We start from the raw sequence: 19,180 nt of genomic DNA, 5'->3' as shown, positions 1-19,180 counted from the left end.
TTACGACAAAGAAAAATGGGAAGAGGAAGACACACACACACACACACACACACACACACACACACAGAGTCCTTTAAAGTAGCTGTGTGTGTTTGTATGTGCATCAAATGTTTGGCAGAAAAACAGCAACCGAGTGCTCTCACACTGCCTACCTGCTCACCCACTCATCAGCTGCTCCTGGGCTGCATGTGTCCCTGCTTAAAATGTGCCTGCGCCCGATTTTATATATACGTGTGATGTATGTCCAACTGTGAGCGTGCAACTAAGTGTTTCATTCTGAGTCTCTACCAAGCAGCGCCTGAGAGAGGCTGTTTATGCCTCAAGTGCAGTGCAGAATGTTTCTTTTCTATCCCTCCTTTTCTGCTTCAATCACTCGTTTCATCTGGAGCTTTTATGACCTCTTATCAGCGACATTAAGCGCTTCCTGTTTAGCTATATCACAATTTCTTCTGTTGTTTCTGAAAGTCATTGGCGAGTTGCACAAACTCTTAACCTCATTGATGTTTTTGGCATATAATAAGTATGCTTAATTGGAGTTTGCAGGAAAAGACAGCTGAAAAGAGCTGTTGTAGGAAAAGTCAGTGGGCCTCGTCCCCTGGGGGCCATTAATGTCTGTAAAAATTTCATGGTAATCCATCCAGTTGTTGTTGAGATGTTTAAGTCTGGACCAAAGTGTTGGCCCATAAAGCCTCGCTGTTAACTTGTCTAAAAAGTAAAGTAAAGCTTTTAAATGAATGGTAATGGAATTAAGGATTTAACATAGACTCGTATTGCCTGAAGGAGGTGGAGAACAGGAGCTAATGCTAATATGACACACATGTGCATTGACTGAAGCTGACTCACACTGACCTCCGTGTAGCCTCCAGAACAATGTTACAGAACATCACATACTCACCTGCTGTTTATCCATTCATGCAGATGTACAAATACACCGCTGGACCAAGGGCAAGAAGATGCGCAACACATATCTGCATAAATGTACATGCACATACAAATGCATAAACAGATACCATTGCATAGGATTACAGTATGCCTGATTAAAAATGCATGCACATTGACGTCCCTGCTGCCACACAACACACACACACACACACACACACACACACACACTACTCTGCTCTGACCTGATAACTGGAGGCGATGCACCTTTCAGAATGATAATTTGGGAATGAATAAAATATGCATGTCACTGACACTGCTTCTGTGTTGTGTGTGAGTCTGTGAGCGTTTTATATTCATATACTGTACGCGGATGAATCTGAATGTGTGTGTGTGTGTGTGTGTGTGTGAGAGTTTGTGTGGCTCTAATGTAATTATACAGACTGTGAATTGACCGGGCCTTTACCCAACTAAGTTAAAGTGTAAATACAGTTGAACAAGTGGTTATGCCACTCAAACACATTCAAAATGCACAATGAGAGAACAGCTCTAATGCAGATAGAAAAGGGATTATAACATTCACATAACATATTAGTACTTTTGTATTATGTCTTGCTTTACGTGATAATTCCCCTTCTAGATAGTGTTGTAGTTTTTGAGACCACTTTTTAAAGGTCTTGGTCTCGTCTCAATTGAACACATTTTTACTCGGCCTTGTCTCGGCCTCGGACAAAGCGGACTTGGATTTTTAATCAAGACCAGTCGAGACCACCACTGATTTATTTGTTCACACCATTACTGTGATTAGCAGGAAAACGTCCCTCTCTAAAGGCAACCGATAACTTAAATTCATTATATATATATTTTTTCACCCTTCCCGACACCCTTAACACGAATGGATGGACGGCACGAGGAGTGGCTGTGCGTATGTGTCGGACCAGAGATGTCCGCCGATTCGTCAGTCATTAAGTTTGGTTTCAAAAACCACAAGGAATTTATCTGTTAAACAACATACAAGAGAAAACACACTTTGTTTGTTGCTGACACATTTATTTAAAGTCAAAGTTGTATCTTGTTCACACGTGATGATTTTTCATTTATATACTGTACATGGTCTTGGTCTCAACCCCTCAATGCCTTGGTCTCGGTACGCTCTTGTCTCAGACATGACTTGGTCTCGGTTAGTGTGGTCTTGACTACAACACTACGTTTAGACTACTAGAACCACCAGAATGCCACAGATTTACTCTCTTCTACTGCCTCTCTTTGCTTCTTTAACTGAGACCAGCTGTGGCCTGATAGTCACCCCTCTGCAGGCAGGGTCATAAATCTAGTCCCAGGCTTTAGTCGGGGCCTTATATGTCACACACAATGAAAGTTAGGGGACGCCGACCAGCTGTCACTGCCTGCTCCCACGTTGAGATACTCTAGCTTTCGAGCACTTTGTGCTATTATAAATTGCTGGGTGCAGCTCTGAAAGCCTGGTGGACGTATAATTGGCTATGACAGGAGTGTGCTGCGCATGCTATATTACGTCTTCCTGGGGTTATTTCTGTCATGGTTAGCCACCCAGTCTAAAAACCCTCTTCTATATAAAATGATTTAGATTTTGTCTGGATTTAATGTAAAACCCAGCACATTTAAAGGCAGGTAGTAGAAGCAAATGTAAAGTACAATGCATTATACTGCATCTTCATAGAATATATTATATAATAAAGGGCTGTTATGAGTATTTGAGTATATATTTCTGTTTTTATGAAGTATATAGTCAATTTTATGGTAATTCTCTGGTCCCTTTAGATAAAGGTAATGGAGTGATTAAGTTCTCTCACTTTGCATGTCCGCTCGTGTCTTGAATAATGTGGCTTTTATCAAAGTGCCAATTGAGGATTAAACCATGATTAAGTGTTGAATGGATGCAGAAGATGTGCGCCTGGTGTCTCCTTTCAAAAGAGGTATGACACTACAGGACGAGGTGTAGAAGTCTCTGGCACACAATGTCAAGTGGCTCGACTACCTCAACAGACACTTGATCTCCTCTTTATAAACAGATTTGAGCCTGAGAAATGCACACACTCCCCCCCCCCACACACACACCTGCATGCTGGGGAGTGTGTTTTTATCTTGTCTTTTGTCATCCAGCAGAACTTTGCTGGTCCTTGCTCTATCACCCTCATCTGAGCCACTTCTCATCTGAAAACAAATGTAGATAAGGAGCAGAGGGAAAGTACAAACTGAAATGCCTGAAGGACACGGGGGGGAAAGAGGGGGAGATTAAAATCAGTGCAATAACTAGAATGAATAGTGTTTGTGTACGTTTTGTGTTTCTTTCTGCTTTGACATAGCACACTGTGAATGAATTGATTTCTAATCTTATCTATTTGTTTTAAACATCATAGACCCTGTGATGTTGCTCGGTATGCGTCCAGCGTCTCTGATGCATTACGGTGCGGACACACTGAACGCAAACTCACGCGGCCGAAAAATCCGCCCCCATTCATTGTGTATTGCCGATTCACTGCTTAAAGCATGCTGGGATAATTAGCGACGGGCTCGAGGCAAGCGGCGCCACTTTCTAACAGCTTTCCCCCCTCATTATATCATAATTGTGCATTTTAAGAAAATGATAGTTTACTATTCAGTAAATAAACCTCATGAGGTGTTTGTTTGATTGAAAAGACTCCTCAATTCATCCCGATAAGTGACCAGCGAGGCTGGGCGGAAGCGAGTGTAGGCGAATTGGTCGCGTGCAGTGTGTCTGCACTATTACAGTTTAAAGGGACGCAGTAAACCCACTACACATGCATCGAAGGGAAGCACCTCATCTTTCCGAACAGAACGATACATTATAAACAACAAACTTGTGTTAAAATCACAGTAATCAGTAACACAAACCTGGCTGTCAGAGCACCGCTGTTTCAACACAGACGAGCCCATGTGCAGTCTCGCAACATGGGTGTTTAGCTGCTACAACAACAACTAGTCCGTCACCATGGATTTTATTACAACAAATAAGTATATGAACTTAGTTGCGGTTATTAAACTCATGTTTCCACCTCTCATGCTGTGTTTACTCATGTTGATGATGTTTTACCGTCTAGGGGACGCGCTGTAGTTAAATTAACAAAAACTTACTCCGGCAGCGGGCTGAGACGGCGGTTAACCGCTGAACCTCAAGGGGGCGATAGTGTTTCATCACGGTTGGGAAAATTCAGTACCGTGACAGCCCTACGTATCACAGAAAACAACTCTCAGTTAGCAGAAATACAATGGAATATGATCCTGAACCAGTTAACAGTAAAGGCCTGAAAATAAAACAAGCTTTATTATGAAGACAGATTGAAAAGATTCATCCCAGTAGAAAGCTCTTTCCAACAAAGATATTCCTAAAGGTGCTTTAGCGTTCCACACACTGCCAACAATAATATTCTAAATGCCTTCATACATAGAAAGTCTTTGCTCTAGTACCGAGCATTTCTGGTATATCTGGAGGCAAAACAGGGTAAACAACAACTTCACCCACATGTATAGCTATTGTTTCACAGCATGAATAATTAAGAAGAGATAGAGTAAACAGAGTAAACACTCAAGAAAGTTGAGCACTGAATCCTCCATGGAGTTTGAGATAAAGACTGTGTAACAAGAGACTTTTAAAATCCATTTGTTATTTTATTAAAGCGATAATGTCGGCGAATAAGGAAAGAGATGGAAGAGAGCTGGCAGTAGCTGATTGGTTACGTCTGCCTGTTTGCGTGTGTACATGGATGAAGATGTGCACTGGTGGGTTTGCGTGCATACTTGTGTACTTTCCCTTTGCCTATTTTTCTTTGCCTGCATATTTGTGTGTGTGTGTGTGAGTGTGTGTTTGGAAAAATGGGCGGCATCATATATCTAATTCCAGAGCAATGATAAACCATATCCCCGCCGTCCCATCATTCTCACTCACTCTCTTTTTCCAACCTCTCCCTCAATGACCCTAAACATCCTAAACTCTTTCAGCATTCTAATGGTTCTTTTCAAATCGAGTGTGTTTATGATTAAAAAGTAAAGGTTTGTGTGTGTGTGTGTGTGCGCGAGTGTGTTTTCAGGGAGCGATTGTGGGCAGGAGCTCTCTGGGTAACATCGGCGCCAAGAATGGGCATTTGTGTTTGGGTTTGTGAAACAATGTGTGTTTGTTTGTGAGACTGAAAGAGAGACTCGGGGAGGAAGAGAGATAGCAAAGGAAAGGAGGAATATGTGATCCCATGTGTTTTTTCTCTTTGTCTGAGCGCACACAAATGTTTTTGTGCTTTTGTGTGGGTGTCTGCATTTTTGTCTTTATGAGTCTGTGTGTTTGAAATGTGTAATTTAGCAGCATGAGTGTCTGAGATAGATCGTTCATGCTTTGTTTTCTTAGTTGTTCATCGTGGTGTGTGTTTGTGTGTGTTGGTGATAGTGGTCGCAGGAGAGGATTATTGTGGAGGGGTTTTAAAAGTAATTTTGGACGCCTATTTAAGGTACATGTCTGTGTGCTTGTGTGTGTGACTGTTTGCGTTCATGTTTTTGCAGCTGCTGATTGGAACTAGCCGATAAGACGTTGAGAAGCATGATCTCATGATTTCCACGGTTTCTGCACTGATACACATCACGGGCCACTTACCAAGAACATGAGACCGAAACACACACACACACACACACACACACACACACACACACACACACACACACACACACACACTCAAACAGACAAACACACTCTTAACCATGAGGCATTTTGACCCTATATGGCTGCGTTTGGCTCGCACTTGGGTGCAGACCTGGTTGCATACCTCTGAATTCCTCAGACTCTTGAAAATGCTTGTTGTTTTCAGAGATACAGGAGTGTGAGGTTTCCAACATCGCTGTTACATGACCTAAAGAGCGTAGTTTTGTCTGGAACATTTGTTAGGTGACTTATTTTTCAGGCAACTAATACTTGCATTAAATATCATTTGAGTAATTCCAGGGGTTGACAATGAGCACAGTTTTCCGGGCCAGTAACTTTCAAATTTTGTTTCTCCTTATGTAAGGGTTCTTATTACTCAATATGTGTTCAATTGTGGAACTATAGTACTGTAAACTCATAAACATAGACCAAAATAACTGGTCCCCGGTAGAATGACAGTTGCTCTGTCGCGAGTGCAGCGAGTAGCCTGTAACGTGTTGACAGCAGCAGCTAAAGTCCCTGCAGTGATGCTGACATCGGATGGAGATTACCGCGGGATTCTGCGTAGAAAGTAATCTACTTTATTGTGCACGTTATGGGCTTGTGGATCTTACTGGCACACCGGGCCAGTTAAATGCTTTATCGACTGGCCCGGGGGGTTACAAACATCCCGTCAGGTCAACGGGCCAGTGCTAATGTCGAGCCCTAAATTCCTATCTAATTCTCTAACTGTATCTTTGTAGCATAGAAAACACACAAACCTGGCAACCCTGCAGACCCATACTGGCAACCATATTGGATTTAAAATATCAGCGCTAATTCTTTGCATTTTCCTCCCTCTATCCACCTCTTCGTCCTCCCCTCTGTCATTTATCCATCAATCTCTCAAACCATGTGATGGATCAGTCCACACTTGAACATGATTGGCCTCTTCCGATGACATCATTCTTAGCAGATTTACGGACATTTATTGGCTGGGTTTGTAGGTTTCCTGAAGTGTGCAGGCCTACAGGCACAGGAGAGGGGGGATAAATGTGTTTTTTGCCGCCGGTCCATATTTACTACGTCCCATAAATCGAACCTGGACATTGTTCTGCTACAGCCATCCATTATTGATGACAGCATTCAGGCAGGACGTTTATGAGCTGGGCTGTTAGGATCGGTAATTCACTCTGTCAGGAGATCAGAAGGAAGCAGAGGGGGTAAAGAAGAGGAAGAGGGAAACAGATGGGAAGTGAGGAGAGAAGGAAGAACGGGGAATATTTAAGGCATTTCTGAAACAAAGCTTTTATTCATGGGAAATATTCTCTTCCCCTCCATCCAACCTTTTCTCTGGCTATCATGTTTCTTGTGCCAATCAATATTTTATAGCTGTCGCTCCAGAGCAATGAACCCCCCCCAGCTCTCTGAATGACAGATGAGGGTGAGAATGGGTGTCGGGGGGCAAAGTGAAAAGCGGGAGGGGTAAGAGGGCGTAAAAGCAGAGTGGTGCAGAAACATGAAGTCATGAGAAATATTAATTGTGTAAGAGGAGGAAGTGAGAAACTGAGGGAGAAATGGATGCATGTGACAAGAGTGGGAGAAAATTTCCCACAGATAATGAAATTATGCAGTGAAAATGTCTACCAATTTTCATACTCCCAGAGAACTAATTACAGAACTGAGAGAGAAAATGTCAGCTTCGTGACATCAAAGCGAGGACGCTGCCTACTCATTTTCCCCCTATTTGTGTCTTGTTGTTTTACCTAAGCAGCTTTTAAATTCTAGCCCACAGCACACGTCTATTCCTCAAGATAAGGACCCCAAATACACACACATAGCCAGCGTAGAGGAATGTGAGATTGTGTGCGCAGGCATACAAATGCGCAAATGGTGTTGCTTTTTGTATATAATGAGTTTGTTTTTGTCGGAGTGTTTATGTCTAACTGCAGCCATAAGGTAGGAAAGAAAGTTTGAAGCTGTGTCAGACTTGTTATGTGTGTTACAATTTTCCCATGAGTCACAGCTCTCCAGGTGAGGCAATCACAAATAAAACGCACACACGGAAAAGTTCCAGACATGAAACCGGGTGATTATGCAGTGGAGTTAAATTACATGTTAGCAGATAATGTGCATTTGTGTGAGTTTGTGTGCGTGGACTCCTAATATACGTGCATTGTGTTTGTGAGCACGTGTGTGTACTGGAGAGAATGAGAGAAAAAAAAGGCCCCCTTCCTCTCCCTCCCACCTGCTCGTGTAATCCTCTGTGTTTTGGTGACCTTGGCAACCTGGTGACAAAACACTCTTTGGGTCTGTTTGATTGAGGCCAGGGGTGGGCGTGAAGTTTGGACACACTGAAAAGACAGCGGGGGAAAGAGAGAGAGAGAGAGCAGGATAGAGGAGGAGAAGGAGGATAGAGTTCCTGGTGCCCTCAGGGTTGGGCGAATGAGCACTTTGTTCAGTTGTTCCCTCCACTCTGTCTAAAAGTTCGAGGAAGAAGGAGTTGAAGTTGCACCTTTTTAAATCTTGACTTCTCTTTGTTAAAGGCCTTAAACACTGCTCAGTGTCGATTTAGCACACATTAATTCAAATTAAATCTCAGCAGTTAGTCTATTAGCTCACAGGGGTGAAGTATATCATGTTCAACTTTGGTAAAGTTGTGCTGTTGACTGATGGCAGAGCGCTGGTGGAAGCTAATATAGCATATTAGCTTCGGTGTTGCATCATAATCCACTTATTTAACGTCCCTTTGTCCAAGTATTATTACTCCACAAAAGAGGAATTGTTTGTAGACAGTTATGAGGCAGGAGTCAATGAGTGCATCTTTTGAATTCACCGTGTAAACCCTTTGTCACAGCGTCCTAGCTAACTAGCTTGCTAACAGTTAGTCCACGAGACAGTTTTTTTCTCCTTTCAGTAACTCTTTAATAAATTATTTGTACACAGACCTGAAAACAAAGTAGTACTATTGATGAAAAAGCCCAGAACAGAGTATATAAACAACAGACTCCAAGTGTTGTTGTGTCTGACTCCAGTTCCGCCTGTTAGCGGTAAGCTAGCTTGTAGTCTTACAATGTGCTTAGTGGGAAATATAGTTTGTATCCTCTTTTAAATGTGTGTATTTGAACTTCACATGTCTGAAGGTGTTTCAAGGTTTTTTTTGAGGATTTTGTTATTGTACACTTGAACACATCAGGCTACAAGAAGCAAATATGTGTGTTAAACGTAGGCTAAATGTGCTGTAAAGTGTGCGCCTCCACTCAATGCTCTCACAGCCTCTGTGAACTGTAGTTACCTATAAGAAAATTCTGTACGTAGGTTTGTAGGGATGTTTGTGTAAATTTACAGAGCAAGATTTGGAATTTAATGCCATCTTATTTTGTTCACCTGCGTCTCTGATAGCAAGAGAGCTCTCAAAAATGGGCATGACAATTGAGTTGCTGATTAAAGGTGCATTTTATGGCTCAGTGGAGGAAAATCGTACTTGGTTCAGGTCACCGACTTGAGACTTGGCAATTATTATTGATCAGATGAGAGACATTGTCTCATACACACTGAGTTCAGGGGACAATGGTGCTCACTGGTGTGAATCCCAGAATGATAATGAACAATTGAAAAAGTGCAGCATTTCTTTCTCACTACCTCGGTGTATTAGTCCTAAAAGATACTTAAAGAATCTTGAAGATGAAGAAAATTTCTACTGAACAGCAGAAACTGTCTTCATTTTAACCTGTTCTTCTCTTTTCCTCCCCCCGCAGTGAGAGACGATGACGATTTCCTGAGTCTCAGCGAACTCCCAGAAACCTTCCCCTCAGACCCTCCGGAGCCCTTACCTCACTTCCTGTTTGAACCTGAGGAAGGCTATATCGTCAAGAACAAACCTGTCAATCTGTACTGCAAAGCAACACCTGCCACGCAGATCTACTTTAAGTGCAACAGTGAGTGGGTCCATCAGAAAGACCACACAGTGGAGGAGAGGGTGGACGAGAACTCAGGTGAGTGAAGTCCTGAGCACACGCAAACATTTCACAGAAAGTGGATGACTCAGAACGTACCATAAAAAAAACTGACTGGAAGAAGACGTTAAATGAAAACTGCCATGAGGAGAGTTTTTAGTAAAGGGCCTGTCAAACTTTTTTTCAGTCAGGACATGTTTGACAGAAAACACTTGCGGTATAAAAAGTATGTGATATGTCAGCTTGCACAGGGGACACCTCCATTTTTAAAGAAACACAGTAAACACTGAGTGAAATAGCTTTTGGCAAGAATGTAGCATGAATGTATTTCTGGTGTTTGCCAATAACATCCAATACTGATACATCCAGACCACACTACACATGCTTTTAACACGTTGTATTTGTGCATCAGATGTTGATTCCCACTGTGTTTGTAGCCTGTTTTCCACTGCATGGTACGGCTCAAGTTGCCTTGCTTTGAACTGTGTTTTTTTTGGTTTTCCACTGGCAAGACTTATGGATAGTACCTAGTACCAGGTACAGTCTTTGGTATCACTTCGACCGATGTTGAAAGGGAGCTGAGTGGATATTGAAAGGTGACTTAAAGCTGCTGTGAGTAACTTGAGGTTTGTGTTGATTTTGGCGCCCTCTGTAGACAAAGCTGTACCTCTTATCTCCTGATTTTGTCCCGTACATGCTTAAGTGGTGGTTTTTAAAAAATCTTTCTGTAACAGTCATGTATCCCTCACTTAAAATGTTTGTCCTGGAAAATGTAAACAAAGGTAGCTTGCAGTAAATCGCCTCGTCTGACACCTACCCCCCACCAGCAGCTTCAGACATTAAAAACAACCTTATTGAAATAATCAATCTTGTCACTGATGGTCTGGTTTGCTTTTGTAGCTCATAGAGAGTAATCAGAATTAATGATAGTCTGTTTCATAACCAGAGAAAAACTCCTCACAAGAGCTTTAAAAACAGTGCTGACTTTTAATTGGTCAGAGGAAGTTAACACTCATGCCACAGGGTACACCCTGGACACCCTCACCCTCCACTCAGTAGTCTGGTTAAGTGGTCTGTGCTGGTAAGTTTGCAAAGAACAAAATATCTAAAATACAAATTTAAAGCAAAAACAGTTTCTTCACTTATTGTTTGTAGTTAAAGTTCATTGTGAAATTCGTGTTCAGTTAAGTTCCCTCTTAGAAAATAAAGCCCATATTTGTACCTTCAGGGGTGCAATTGCTCATCCCTGTGGCAGCACCCTCAAGGGTACGACAGCCGTACCCTTCTCATTGGATGCTTTAATTGTACCCTTGTGATTTGTACCTTTAAGAGACAATCTTGTATCTCTGGAGACAATTTTGTGCCTTAATTTATCAGTACAAATGTGTCCCTATTAAAAAATGGATACAAACTTGGCTTTAAGAGTGCCCTGTCTCATTGGTAATCGTCCATAAAAATAGTTTTGTATATGCATACACAGGACCAAAAAAAGAAATTAAATTATGAGACTTAAAATAATTCATTAAATCCTTTCTATTTTAAAACACTGTCACATACTGTATAAGCTCTTATCCAAAGACTGTGTTTGTGTTACAATGCAGACACAAAGTAGGCAACAGACTGCAGTTTAACGTGGCATCGCTAAGAAACCCATTTAAGAACCCCTCAAAGAATCCCTCCGCCAGTGAACAGGCACTATTTGCAGTGAGAAATGAAGTATAGAAAGTACTTATTACAGCAACAAGTAAAGTTTGAAAGACAAGTAAAAATGTCTTTAAACATATCTAAGGTGAAAAGGTATAAAACAAACTAGGTCCCGTTTCCCATGAGAGCTGGTCTGCATATTTATTATGTGACGCTGATGATATTTCACTCTGTGTGATATAAAATTGTCACGATCCAGGATATGTGGCCAGCATTTTTCCCAGGTCGCCTCACTGCTCCACTGTAAGCAAACAGGTCAAAGCTATTATTCAGATGTTTGGTTATTTGCGCAGAGAGCTGGGTCACATGTCAGATGTGTGTTTGCAGCTGTCCCACCACCACTGCTTTACTGCCGTGTTCACAGGACAGTTTAATAGGATCCACAGTGATGTACTGGACTGCAGCCAGAGTTCCACACTTGTCACTTGACAGCACATGCTATTACTCTGCTGGAGAGGTAATGATGAATCATGCTGTTGTTCTGGCAGGGAGACAAAGACGTACACAACCTGCTTTCTTCGACTTAAGGCTGACATGAGCTCGGCTTATGGGTCTCCACCTGCTTGTTAATGAGCCGGAGTCCCCACAGAGAGCGACTAAACACAGGCTGGAAGCAGTTTGAAAACTCCTGATATATAGTCCCTGCTATGAGAGCCACACCGGGGTCAACAGTAGCACAAATCAGCATGTCTGTGGTTGATTTTCTTTTCTTGAGGCAGGTGAGCAAAACACTCACGTTGACAGATCACAATGCCCTCCCAAGTTTCCACAAAGTAGACCCTGGAGCAAACACTGTGGTGTATACACTGTATGCGTGTGTGTGTGTTCTTTGGTGTCTGAGTTGGTCTGCTGCAGAGACAGAAGCAGCTGAGCAGGAGTTCGAAGTTTCCCGCGATTCGGTTGTCACACATGGAAAGTCAAAAGAGAATGAATGCAACAGAAGCTGCAAGAAGTAAACAAGAGAGGAGTGAAACAACAGGTACAAATATAGACTCACACAGGCCTACAGAGACGCACACAGAGCGCACAAAGAAAAGCTACAATAGAGGAGAAAATAAATACCTCTATGGTCTCTGTTGGAGGGTGGGTTCCATATCAGACTACAGATTTTCTTATTTCTAGCCTTTGTTCGTGTCTTTCACTGTGCAGAACGTGTTCTTGATTCCTTAAACATGATTCTTTTGCTCCGTTTCATCCCTGTTCATCTCTCTCGCAGTCTCCCGCTCCTTCATCTTAATTTCTCTTTCTTGTTTTGTCTTTCTTCTCTCTTCATGCCTCCTCTGTTTTCATTATCACCATTTCTCTGTCATGCTTTTTTAAATCAACTCTTTTTTCTTCTGAAGTCCTTTATCTGCTAAAAACGTGTTTGCTCTGAGGAGGATTTGCACCTTTTTTTCCAACATGAAAGGAGATGATGTGTCATCGTCTAGATTGTTCATTCACGTTTTGTGCTACACCATACATTTCTAAATGAGAGCGAGGATGTGCCAAAAAGCTTGTTTTTATTTGAATGTAGCTCAAGTTTTACCTGGATGTACTCCCAGCTTTCCCAGGAAAACAGACAAATGTTTGTATCTACCAGAGGTGTAAAGAGTACTGAAATATTCTTCTCAAGTAGAAGTAGATACTTGACTGAAATTGGTAGCTACTTTCCCACCGCGCTGACTTTTATAATAAACACATTTTGCTAAGATTACCTTACACATGCATCCTCTGCACATGGAATCAAATGAAACTTTATTTTCAAACCTGGGCTCTATGTTTACATGTTTTGGTGTCAAAATGAGAGATTTGTTTAACCAGAAACGGCAGAGCCACCAGACTCCATTGACAAAAACAGTACTTTTACCTCGCAGGACGCGGGAGTTGCTGATGGTCTCCTGCTGCCTCTATCGGTTACTTTGTTTGTGTTGTTGTGTGGTGTCAGTTAGTTCGGTTCCGCACTAACATGTGTTATGACATGTATCGAGGCAGCGGTAGACCAGCGAGTTCTGGTTGAGTCTGGAGGCTTTGAAGAGAGCGATCTAACGGCTGTTTCTGGTTAAACAAAAAGCTTCCCTCAGTCTGTGTCGAAGGTGGTGTTTCATCCGAACTCTCTTCTGTCCCATTCACTCACGTTATGCGTCGGGCTCGGGTAGTCGCAGCCCAGCTCTCCTTCTTTGCTTCGGACTAAGTGAAAATCAAACGGCCCTGCTGCTTTGACACGATGCGGTCCAAGTCAGTGTTCTTTTAGCTTGCAATAACCATAGATTCATATCTTACTCAGTAACGGATGGATGTACAAATGTAGAGAATTACTTTACTTCATTTAAAACATAAATAAAATTAAATCACTGACTTTAAGAAATACTCAAAAGTAAACGAAAAAGCTACTCAATTACAGGAACGTGAGTACTTCCACCTCTGGTATCTACAATAAGCATCAGTTGCCTTCCTTCTGTCTTCTCTCCCCACTCTCTCCTCCCATCTCTCCGTGTTCATTACTGACATCATGCGCAGCTGCTCGTCATTTATTAGTCTCCCATCAGCCGTTCATTCGCTAGCTGCTGGATTCCAGACAGAGCGTTACTGGGAGGAAATTCTGTTTAATTAACGACCCATGGATTCAGACTCTCGTTCAGTACGTGATGGACACCATGAGGTCTTCCAAGCATCAGGATCACCCAGTCAGACATATAACTGACAGCTGCTGTCGTATTGTTCATTGAAACTAGTTCTTATGGATGTCTTGCAGCCACATTAACCAACATGGTTTGATACAAACAAACTTTCATACTCCATCTGAGTCATCTTTTTGAGCTGCAACAACCCGCAGGCCGGGTAAAAAAAAACACGGATTTGGTTTTAGATTTTAGCGTAGCTTAAAATATGCTGTAAATTATGCGTAATTTATATTGTACAAAGCCATCGTAATGTCACTTTAATAAAAAATTGATTGACTTCTTGCTTCTTTGTACTGCTCCAGGACACTTGATCTTGTAAGCGCGCTATAATTCATACAGATACACACATGAATATATAATGAGTATATAAATACATCGGGGGTATTATGCAATATTAAGAGCTGTGGTGGTTTGGGACATGCCTGGAAACAGAGCTTTTTTTTCCCAGGAAAAACGTCTCTTTTTTTTATTCTTTTCCCCCTTTTAGTAAGAATTTATAACGAGCAAAGTAAGTTAGAACTTAACTTCTGATGTTTTGTTTATTGTTTCTCTATTAGCTCAACTTGTGCGATGCAACAACACACTCTAATATCTTAATCTACTGAGACATCCATCGTGCCTTTTAGCTTTAAGATCACCAACGAACAAAGGACAACGCGATTATAAAGAAATAATGAATGTCAGATATGTATTATGCAACATAGCTGTAGTGAATCACACAGAAAGCCTGGTGCCTGCACAGTGTGTGTGCTCTGTTTATCTGTTTATGTGAGTGAAAACCTGAACTCTGTAAGCTGTTTTCTCCTCTTTGTTTCCTGCTGTTTCACAGACACAGCTAGAAGCTATGGCCCCCATACTGCTTTTATTATCTCCTCTCTGCCTCTCCGTCCCATCTCTCCCTTTCTCTTCCTCTCCGTCTGCTCCATGCTGGTTTGTGCTCTACTCTAATTTCCACTGAGTGAAACTGGAGAGAGCCTAGGCGGATAAAACCGGAGCTGGAGAGAGGAGCAGGGGATGTCGGAGGGATGCTGATGGAGGGTGCCTCTGAGAGGGCTGGAAAGGCCAACAGATATCAGGGAGTCACACTGAGGAGAAAGATGATATGAATCCCACTGTGTTGTTTTCTTTCTTTCTCTCTCTCGCTCGCTCTGTGTTGATCATACTTTGTAGCAGGAAAGGGAGAGTCAGCTTAAGTGCTGAAGCACATCGCTCGTTTGATCTTTGGGGATCAAGATAAAAGAAGACAAAAGTAACAATGTACAAAAGTTCCAACAGAAATGAAACAAGGCTGAAAGTTGTTTGTGCCACGCGGCTTATTGGTGAGATTCATTGTAGCAAAAATACATTTACAAGGTTGTTGTCAGACACAATGATTTTCTGTTCTTGTGATGGTAAAAACAAAATAGAGCAGATCAATCAGGTATTAGATGAAAGCAAAGATGGATTAAGGAAGGTTGAAAGAAGGGCGAAACAAAGGACTAGGATACACAATGTTTTTTTATAGAGGGAGACAAAAATCTTCAGACTGGGACCATAAAATAAAACAGTCCTCAAAATTCGTTTGCATTTATATTAAATGCATCACAATGCAATCATCCAATCAGCATGTCCAGTCAGTATCTATGCACATCCAGGCCTTTGGGAGCAATTTGGGGTTCAGTGTCCTGCCCAAGGACACTTCAACATGCAGTCAGGGATCGAACCGCCAACCTTCTAATTGAGAGACGACCAACTCTACCGCTGAGCCACAGCCGCCACATTAGAATGAAGCTTTTTCCGCGATGACAAAACGTCTGTTGCATCTTGTTCAGAGTCAAATGTTATACTTTAGTTTAAACTTTGAATAATTACAAAGAGGTACATAATTTAGGCGCAGTGTGCCGCCTAAAACAAGTCCAAGCAGATTAAACTCTTGACACTCAAAGTGGCAAGGCTCTTAAGTGTCCTGCATTCAGAGATGCTGGTTGTTTCTGTCCTTTATAATAATGCTTTCAGTCATAATACAAGCTGCAGAGAAGGAGGGATGAAGCTTTGTTATTAAGAGTTTGGGAGGACTGCTGCTGCTAGCCAGCTAACTATGCTAGCTCCACCAGTTTGTGCTCACATTGCTAATGCTACAATTACACTTTGAAAATTTAACAGAAGACATGGTTGGATGTTAATGTGTTTTATGAAAATTTTTATTCAACCACACAATGCCAGTTTTCCCAATTTCCTGTTTTAAAAAGTGACATCTGATAAGATGTTATGGTGTGTTGTGTAGTTATATGTGAGCTTCATGACTTTGATCACATAAAGTCTAATTTGGGGGGCGTTTAAACCAGGTGAAGGTCACCAGCAAGGATAAGAGGGTGGGCGGATTGGGAGGGGTCAGTAGGATGGTCGAGGGGTCACTGGGGTCAGCTTCCAACTAGAGGATAAGGCTTGATTCTCTAACTAGCTCCTCTGACCTGTCACAGTATCCTTGACAAAAGCTGCTTTCCCACTGGTCAAAAAACCCGCTAACACTCGGCTTTTTTGCTAAGTGGGAAAGGTTACAATCAGCACTCAAACCCGGGTCAAATTACTTCTTTCTGGCGCGATGCTATGACGCACATTGAAGTTCCAGCTGTTGTCGCGTAAATACAGAAGAAAAACATACAATGGCGAATTTGTTCGTGTGAGATGCAGCAACACTGGCAAGACGGCGAGGTGAGAGAGCTTCCTCTGATCTGAGGGGAAGTTTGTTGTTCACCCCTGTTTCAGGCGCATTTGTGATGTCAGAAGGTGACGCAGGAGGAAGGAGACCGAAAGGATACTCCACTGCCAATGGGAAGAGAGACAATCTGCATTTATTAGCGGGTCTCGCCGGGTCTGAAAAACCCAAACTAATTTTGATGGGAAAGGGGTAAAACATACCCAACACACCTCCCTCTACCTCCTGCCTGCCTGCAGGCGGCCCTTTAACACAGCAGCTTTATTAGCAGTGACATTTGCTAAAACATGGTTACCATACCTCCGTCTGAATTAATGTGACTTGAGGTGAGAACCAGCATAATTTGTCTAGATTGCATATCTCATTGTGAAGGGCACTCCCAGTGTTTACTTAAGCAACGTGCGTTCGACCTCAGTATATCTCCATTAGCCTTGAACTGTGCTAATGACACATTGTGTACTATGTTACTTACTTTGTCTCCATTAGCTTAAGTGTGAATGGTTATTAGTCTGCTCGCACTGACCTGTGACTTACTTCCACACACACACAGACACACACATACATTATTGGCACGCTCGGTATTGGCTCGGGTGATTTGTGACCTCTTTCCCTCCTTTGCTGCCATCTCACTCGTATTGATTTCTTCTCCTCTTTTCCCTTTTGTCTCTCCTCCTTTCTCTCCCTCCTAATGTTTCTCCTCTCTTTCTCTCCCTCTTTCTGGCATGACTCCCGTTCTCCTCGACAGTCTTTTCTTTCTTCCTTCATGTCTCCTCTTTTTTGCTCTCTTTCTCTCTGTTTCCTCTATCTGTCTCTCTTATACTGAAACATTTGATTTCAATTATTAACAGCCATCAAGGCACATAAAGAAGGTCAATTAGCTCCTTAGACTCTCGATCTGCAACTGTGCTTGTGTCTGTATTGATTTTGTATGGATACAGTTGTGTTTGAGTTATGTCTGTGAGTGTTACGTTTTATTTTGTGTGAAATTATGTGTGTGTATCTGAAAACGCAGCTCTCTTTGTGTTTATTTATGTGTGTTTGGTTCAAGTAGACTTTTCTGGTGTCCTGAAATGTCCTAGTTGGCTGCCTCCACCGAGCCACTGGAGGACAAAAGTGGTCGCGCTCAATGACATTCACATGTATACGCACACGCGCGCACACACAAACAGGAGAGGTATTCAAACATGGACCAGGAGGGACAGTGATGATCAATCAATGTCAGAGTGGAACCATTAGGAGAGTGTGCGCACACACACACATGCATGTGTATACACACACTGTGCTGTTCAATTGGTCACAGACCAGTGAGTCTGTTCTGTCCATGTCCTGCATGATTTCCCTCCGTAGGCGAGGAACTCAGTCGACCTCTGCTCTCTCTCTCTTTCTCACCATGCCTCTCATCCTGTTGTCACTTTCCTTCCCCTCTTTCTGTGTCCATCTCTCACTTTTTCTTCCTTTATTACTGCTGTCATCATTCATAGAGAGGTTTCAGGTAATGTAGCATGCCATTACCTCAGATCCCAAAATGCACCTCTAACTGTGTGGTTTTGGTTTTGCATATTAATGACAGCCATTACTGTAACATTTGATCAATGCCCTGCTTTAATACAGAAATCTATCCCGCATAATGGCTCACACATTTTGTATCGTCATAATAGTAGCTGCACATATTCCCCTGTTTGGTGTTTGGATGATGGTGCTAAAGAGCGATGATTTAAAGCGTCAGTCCAAACTCTCCCGTAGGTGTTCAGCTGTAATTAGATCGGTTTCACAAACACAGACTAAAGCTCACATCTACTTCGGATGATGTCTTAATTCATTGTAGAAAACTATAGAATATGTTAAGTAGGACAAATAAACAAAGAGATTATTTTTTGCAAACTGAGCGGCCTTGCTAACCAGGTGGCTGCATCAAACCACTCAACTCCCGTCACTACAGGATAAACATGTTGCACAACTGTTACAAGGACATTTTGCTGGTAAGTTAAAGTGAAAAAAATGAGAAAAAGATATGAATAAAAGATTTGATGAGGTGAGGTGTTGTGGCTTCGAAATGTTGCAGCACTCAGTAGTCCTTCTAACAAGTCAGTCTAATTTCCTTTGGCAAATCAGAATGACGATGTCCTCACTGCTGTACTCCCCACAAACTTAATCCCTCCTATTAATTTTCTATACCATCTTTTTAGTAGTATATGGCCATTGTGTTCTTCTTCTTTTCTCCTTTTACCATGGAAACATGGCTCTTTTGTTTGAGCTAGCCTATGATTTGCTAGAAACTTTTTTTTTTGGCATAAATGTTAATCTGTTTATTTTTAATAAACTTTCTAAGATGCATTAGACCATATACTGTATAAAAAGATGGACGACATAACCGCTCCCTAAAAGTGAAGCCAAAACCTCTCTATCGCCCCCTGCTGTTTGGCTGCAGTATAGCTCATAAAGCACGCCTCCTCCATGTTAACAGATGGGACATGTGTTAAACTATGAAATGAAAATACACGTCAAATACATGTTTCTCAAACATGGTTTCTGTCATTGTAGTTAGTTCTTATCATGCTGATTTACATTTAAGTTTATTTTTAATTAGTTATCTGATGCTGTAAAAAGGATGATTGACAGC

General features: G+C 41.9%; 1 protein-coding gene across 1 annotated transcript in view; it reads left to right on the top strand.

Annotated features, from left to right (window-relative positions):
• Positions 1 to 19,180, top strand: part of LOC138610285 (netrin receptor UNC5C-like) — a 211,667-nt gene that overhangs the window by 88,935 nt on the left and 103,552 nt on the right. The window contains exon 2 of the mRNA XM_069683018.1: positions 9,301 to 9,537. Coding sequence (XP_069539119.1) covers positions 9,301 to 9,537 — 237 coding nt within the window. The remainder of the gene's footprint in view (positions 1 to 9,300; positions 9,538 to 19,180) is intronic.

The sequence above is a fragment of the Semicossyphus pulcher genome, unplaced genomic scaffold (genome assembly GCF_022749685.1).
Source record: "Semicossyphus pulcher isolate SPU_LCO1_2020_fin unplaced genomic scaffold, fSemPul1.0.p SCAF_6, whole genome shotgun sequence".
NCBI lineage: Eukaryota > Metazoa > Chordata > Actinopteri > Labriformes > Labridae > Semicossyphus > Semicossyphus pulcher.
Note: the sequence above shows the minus strand (reverse complement) of the source record. Positions and strands in the feature narration are given on the sequence as shown.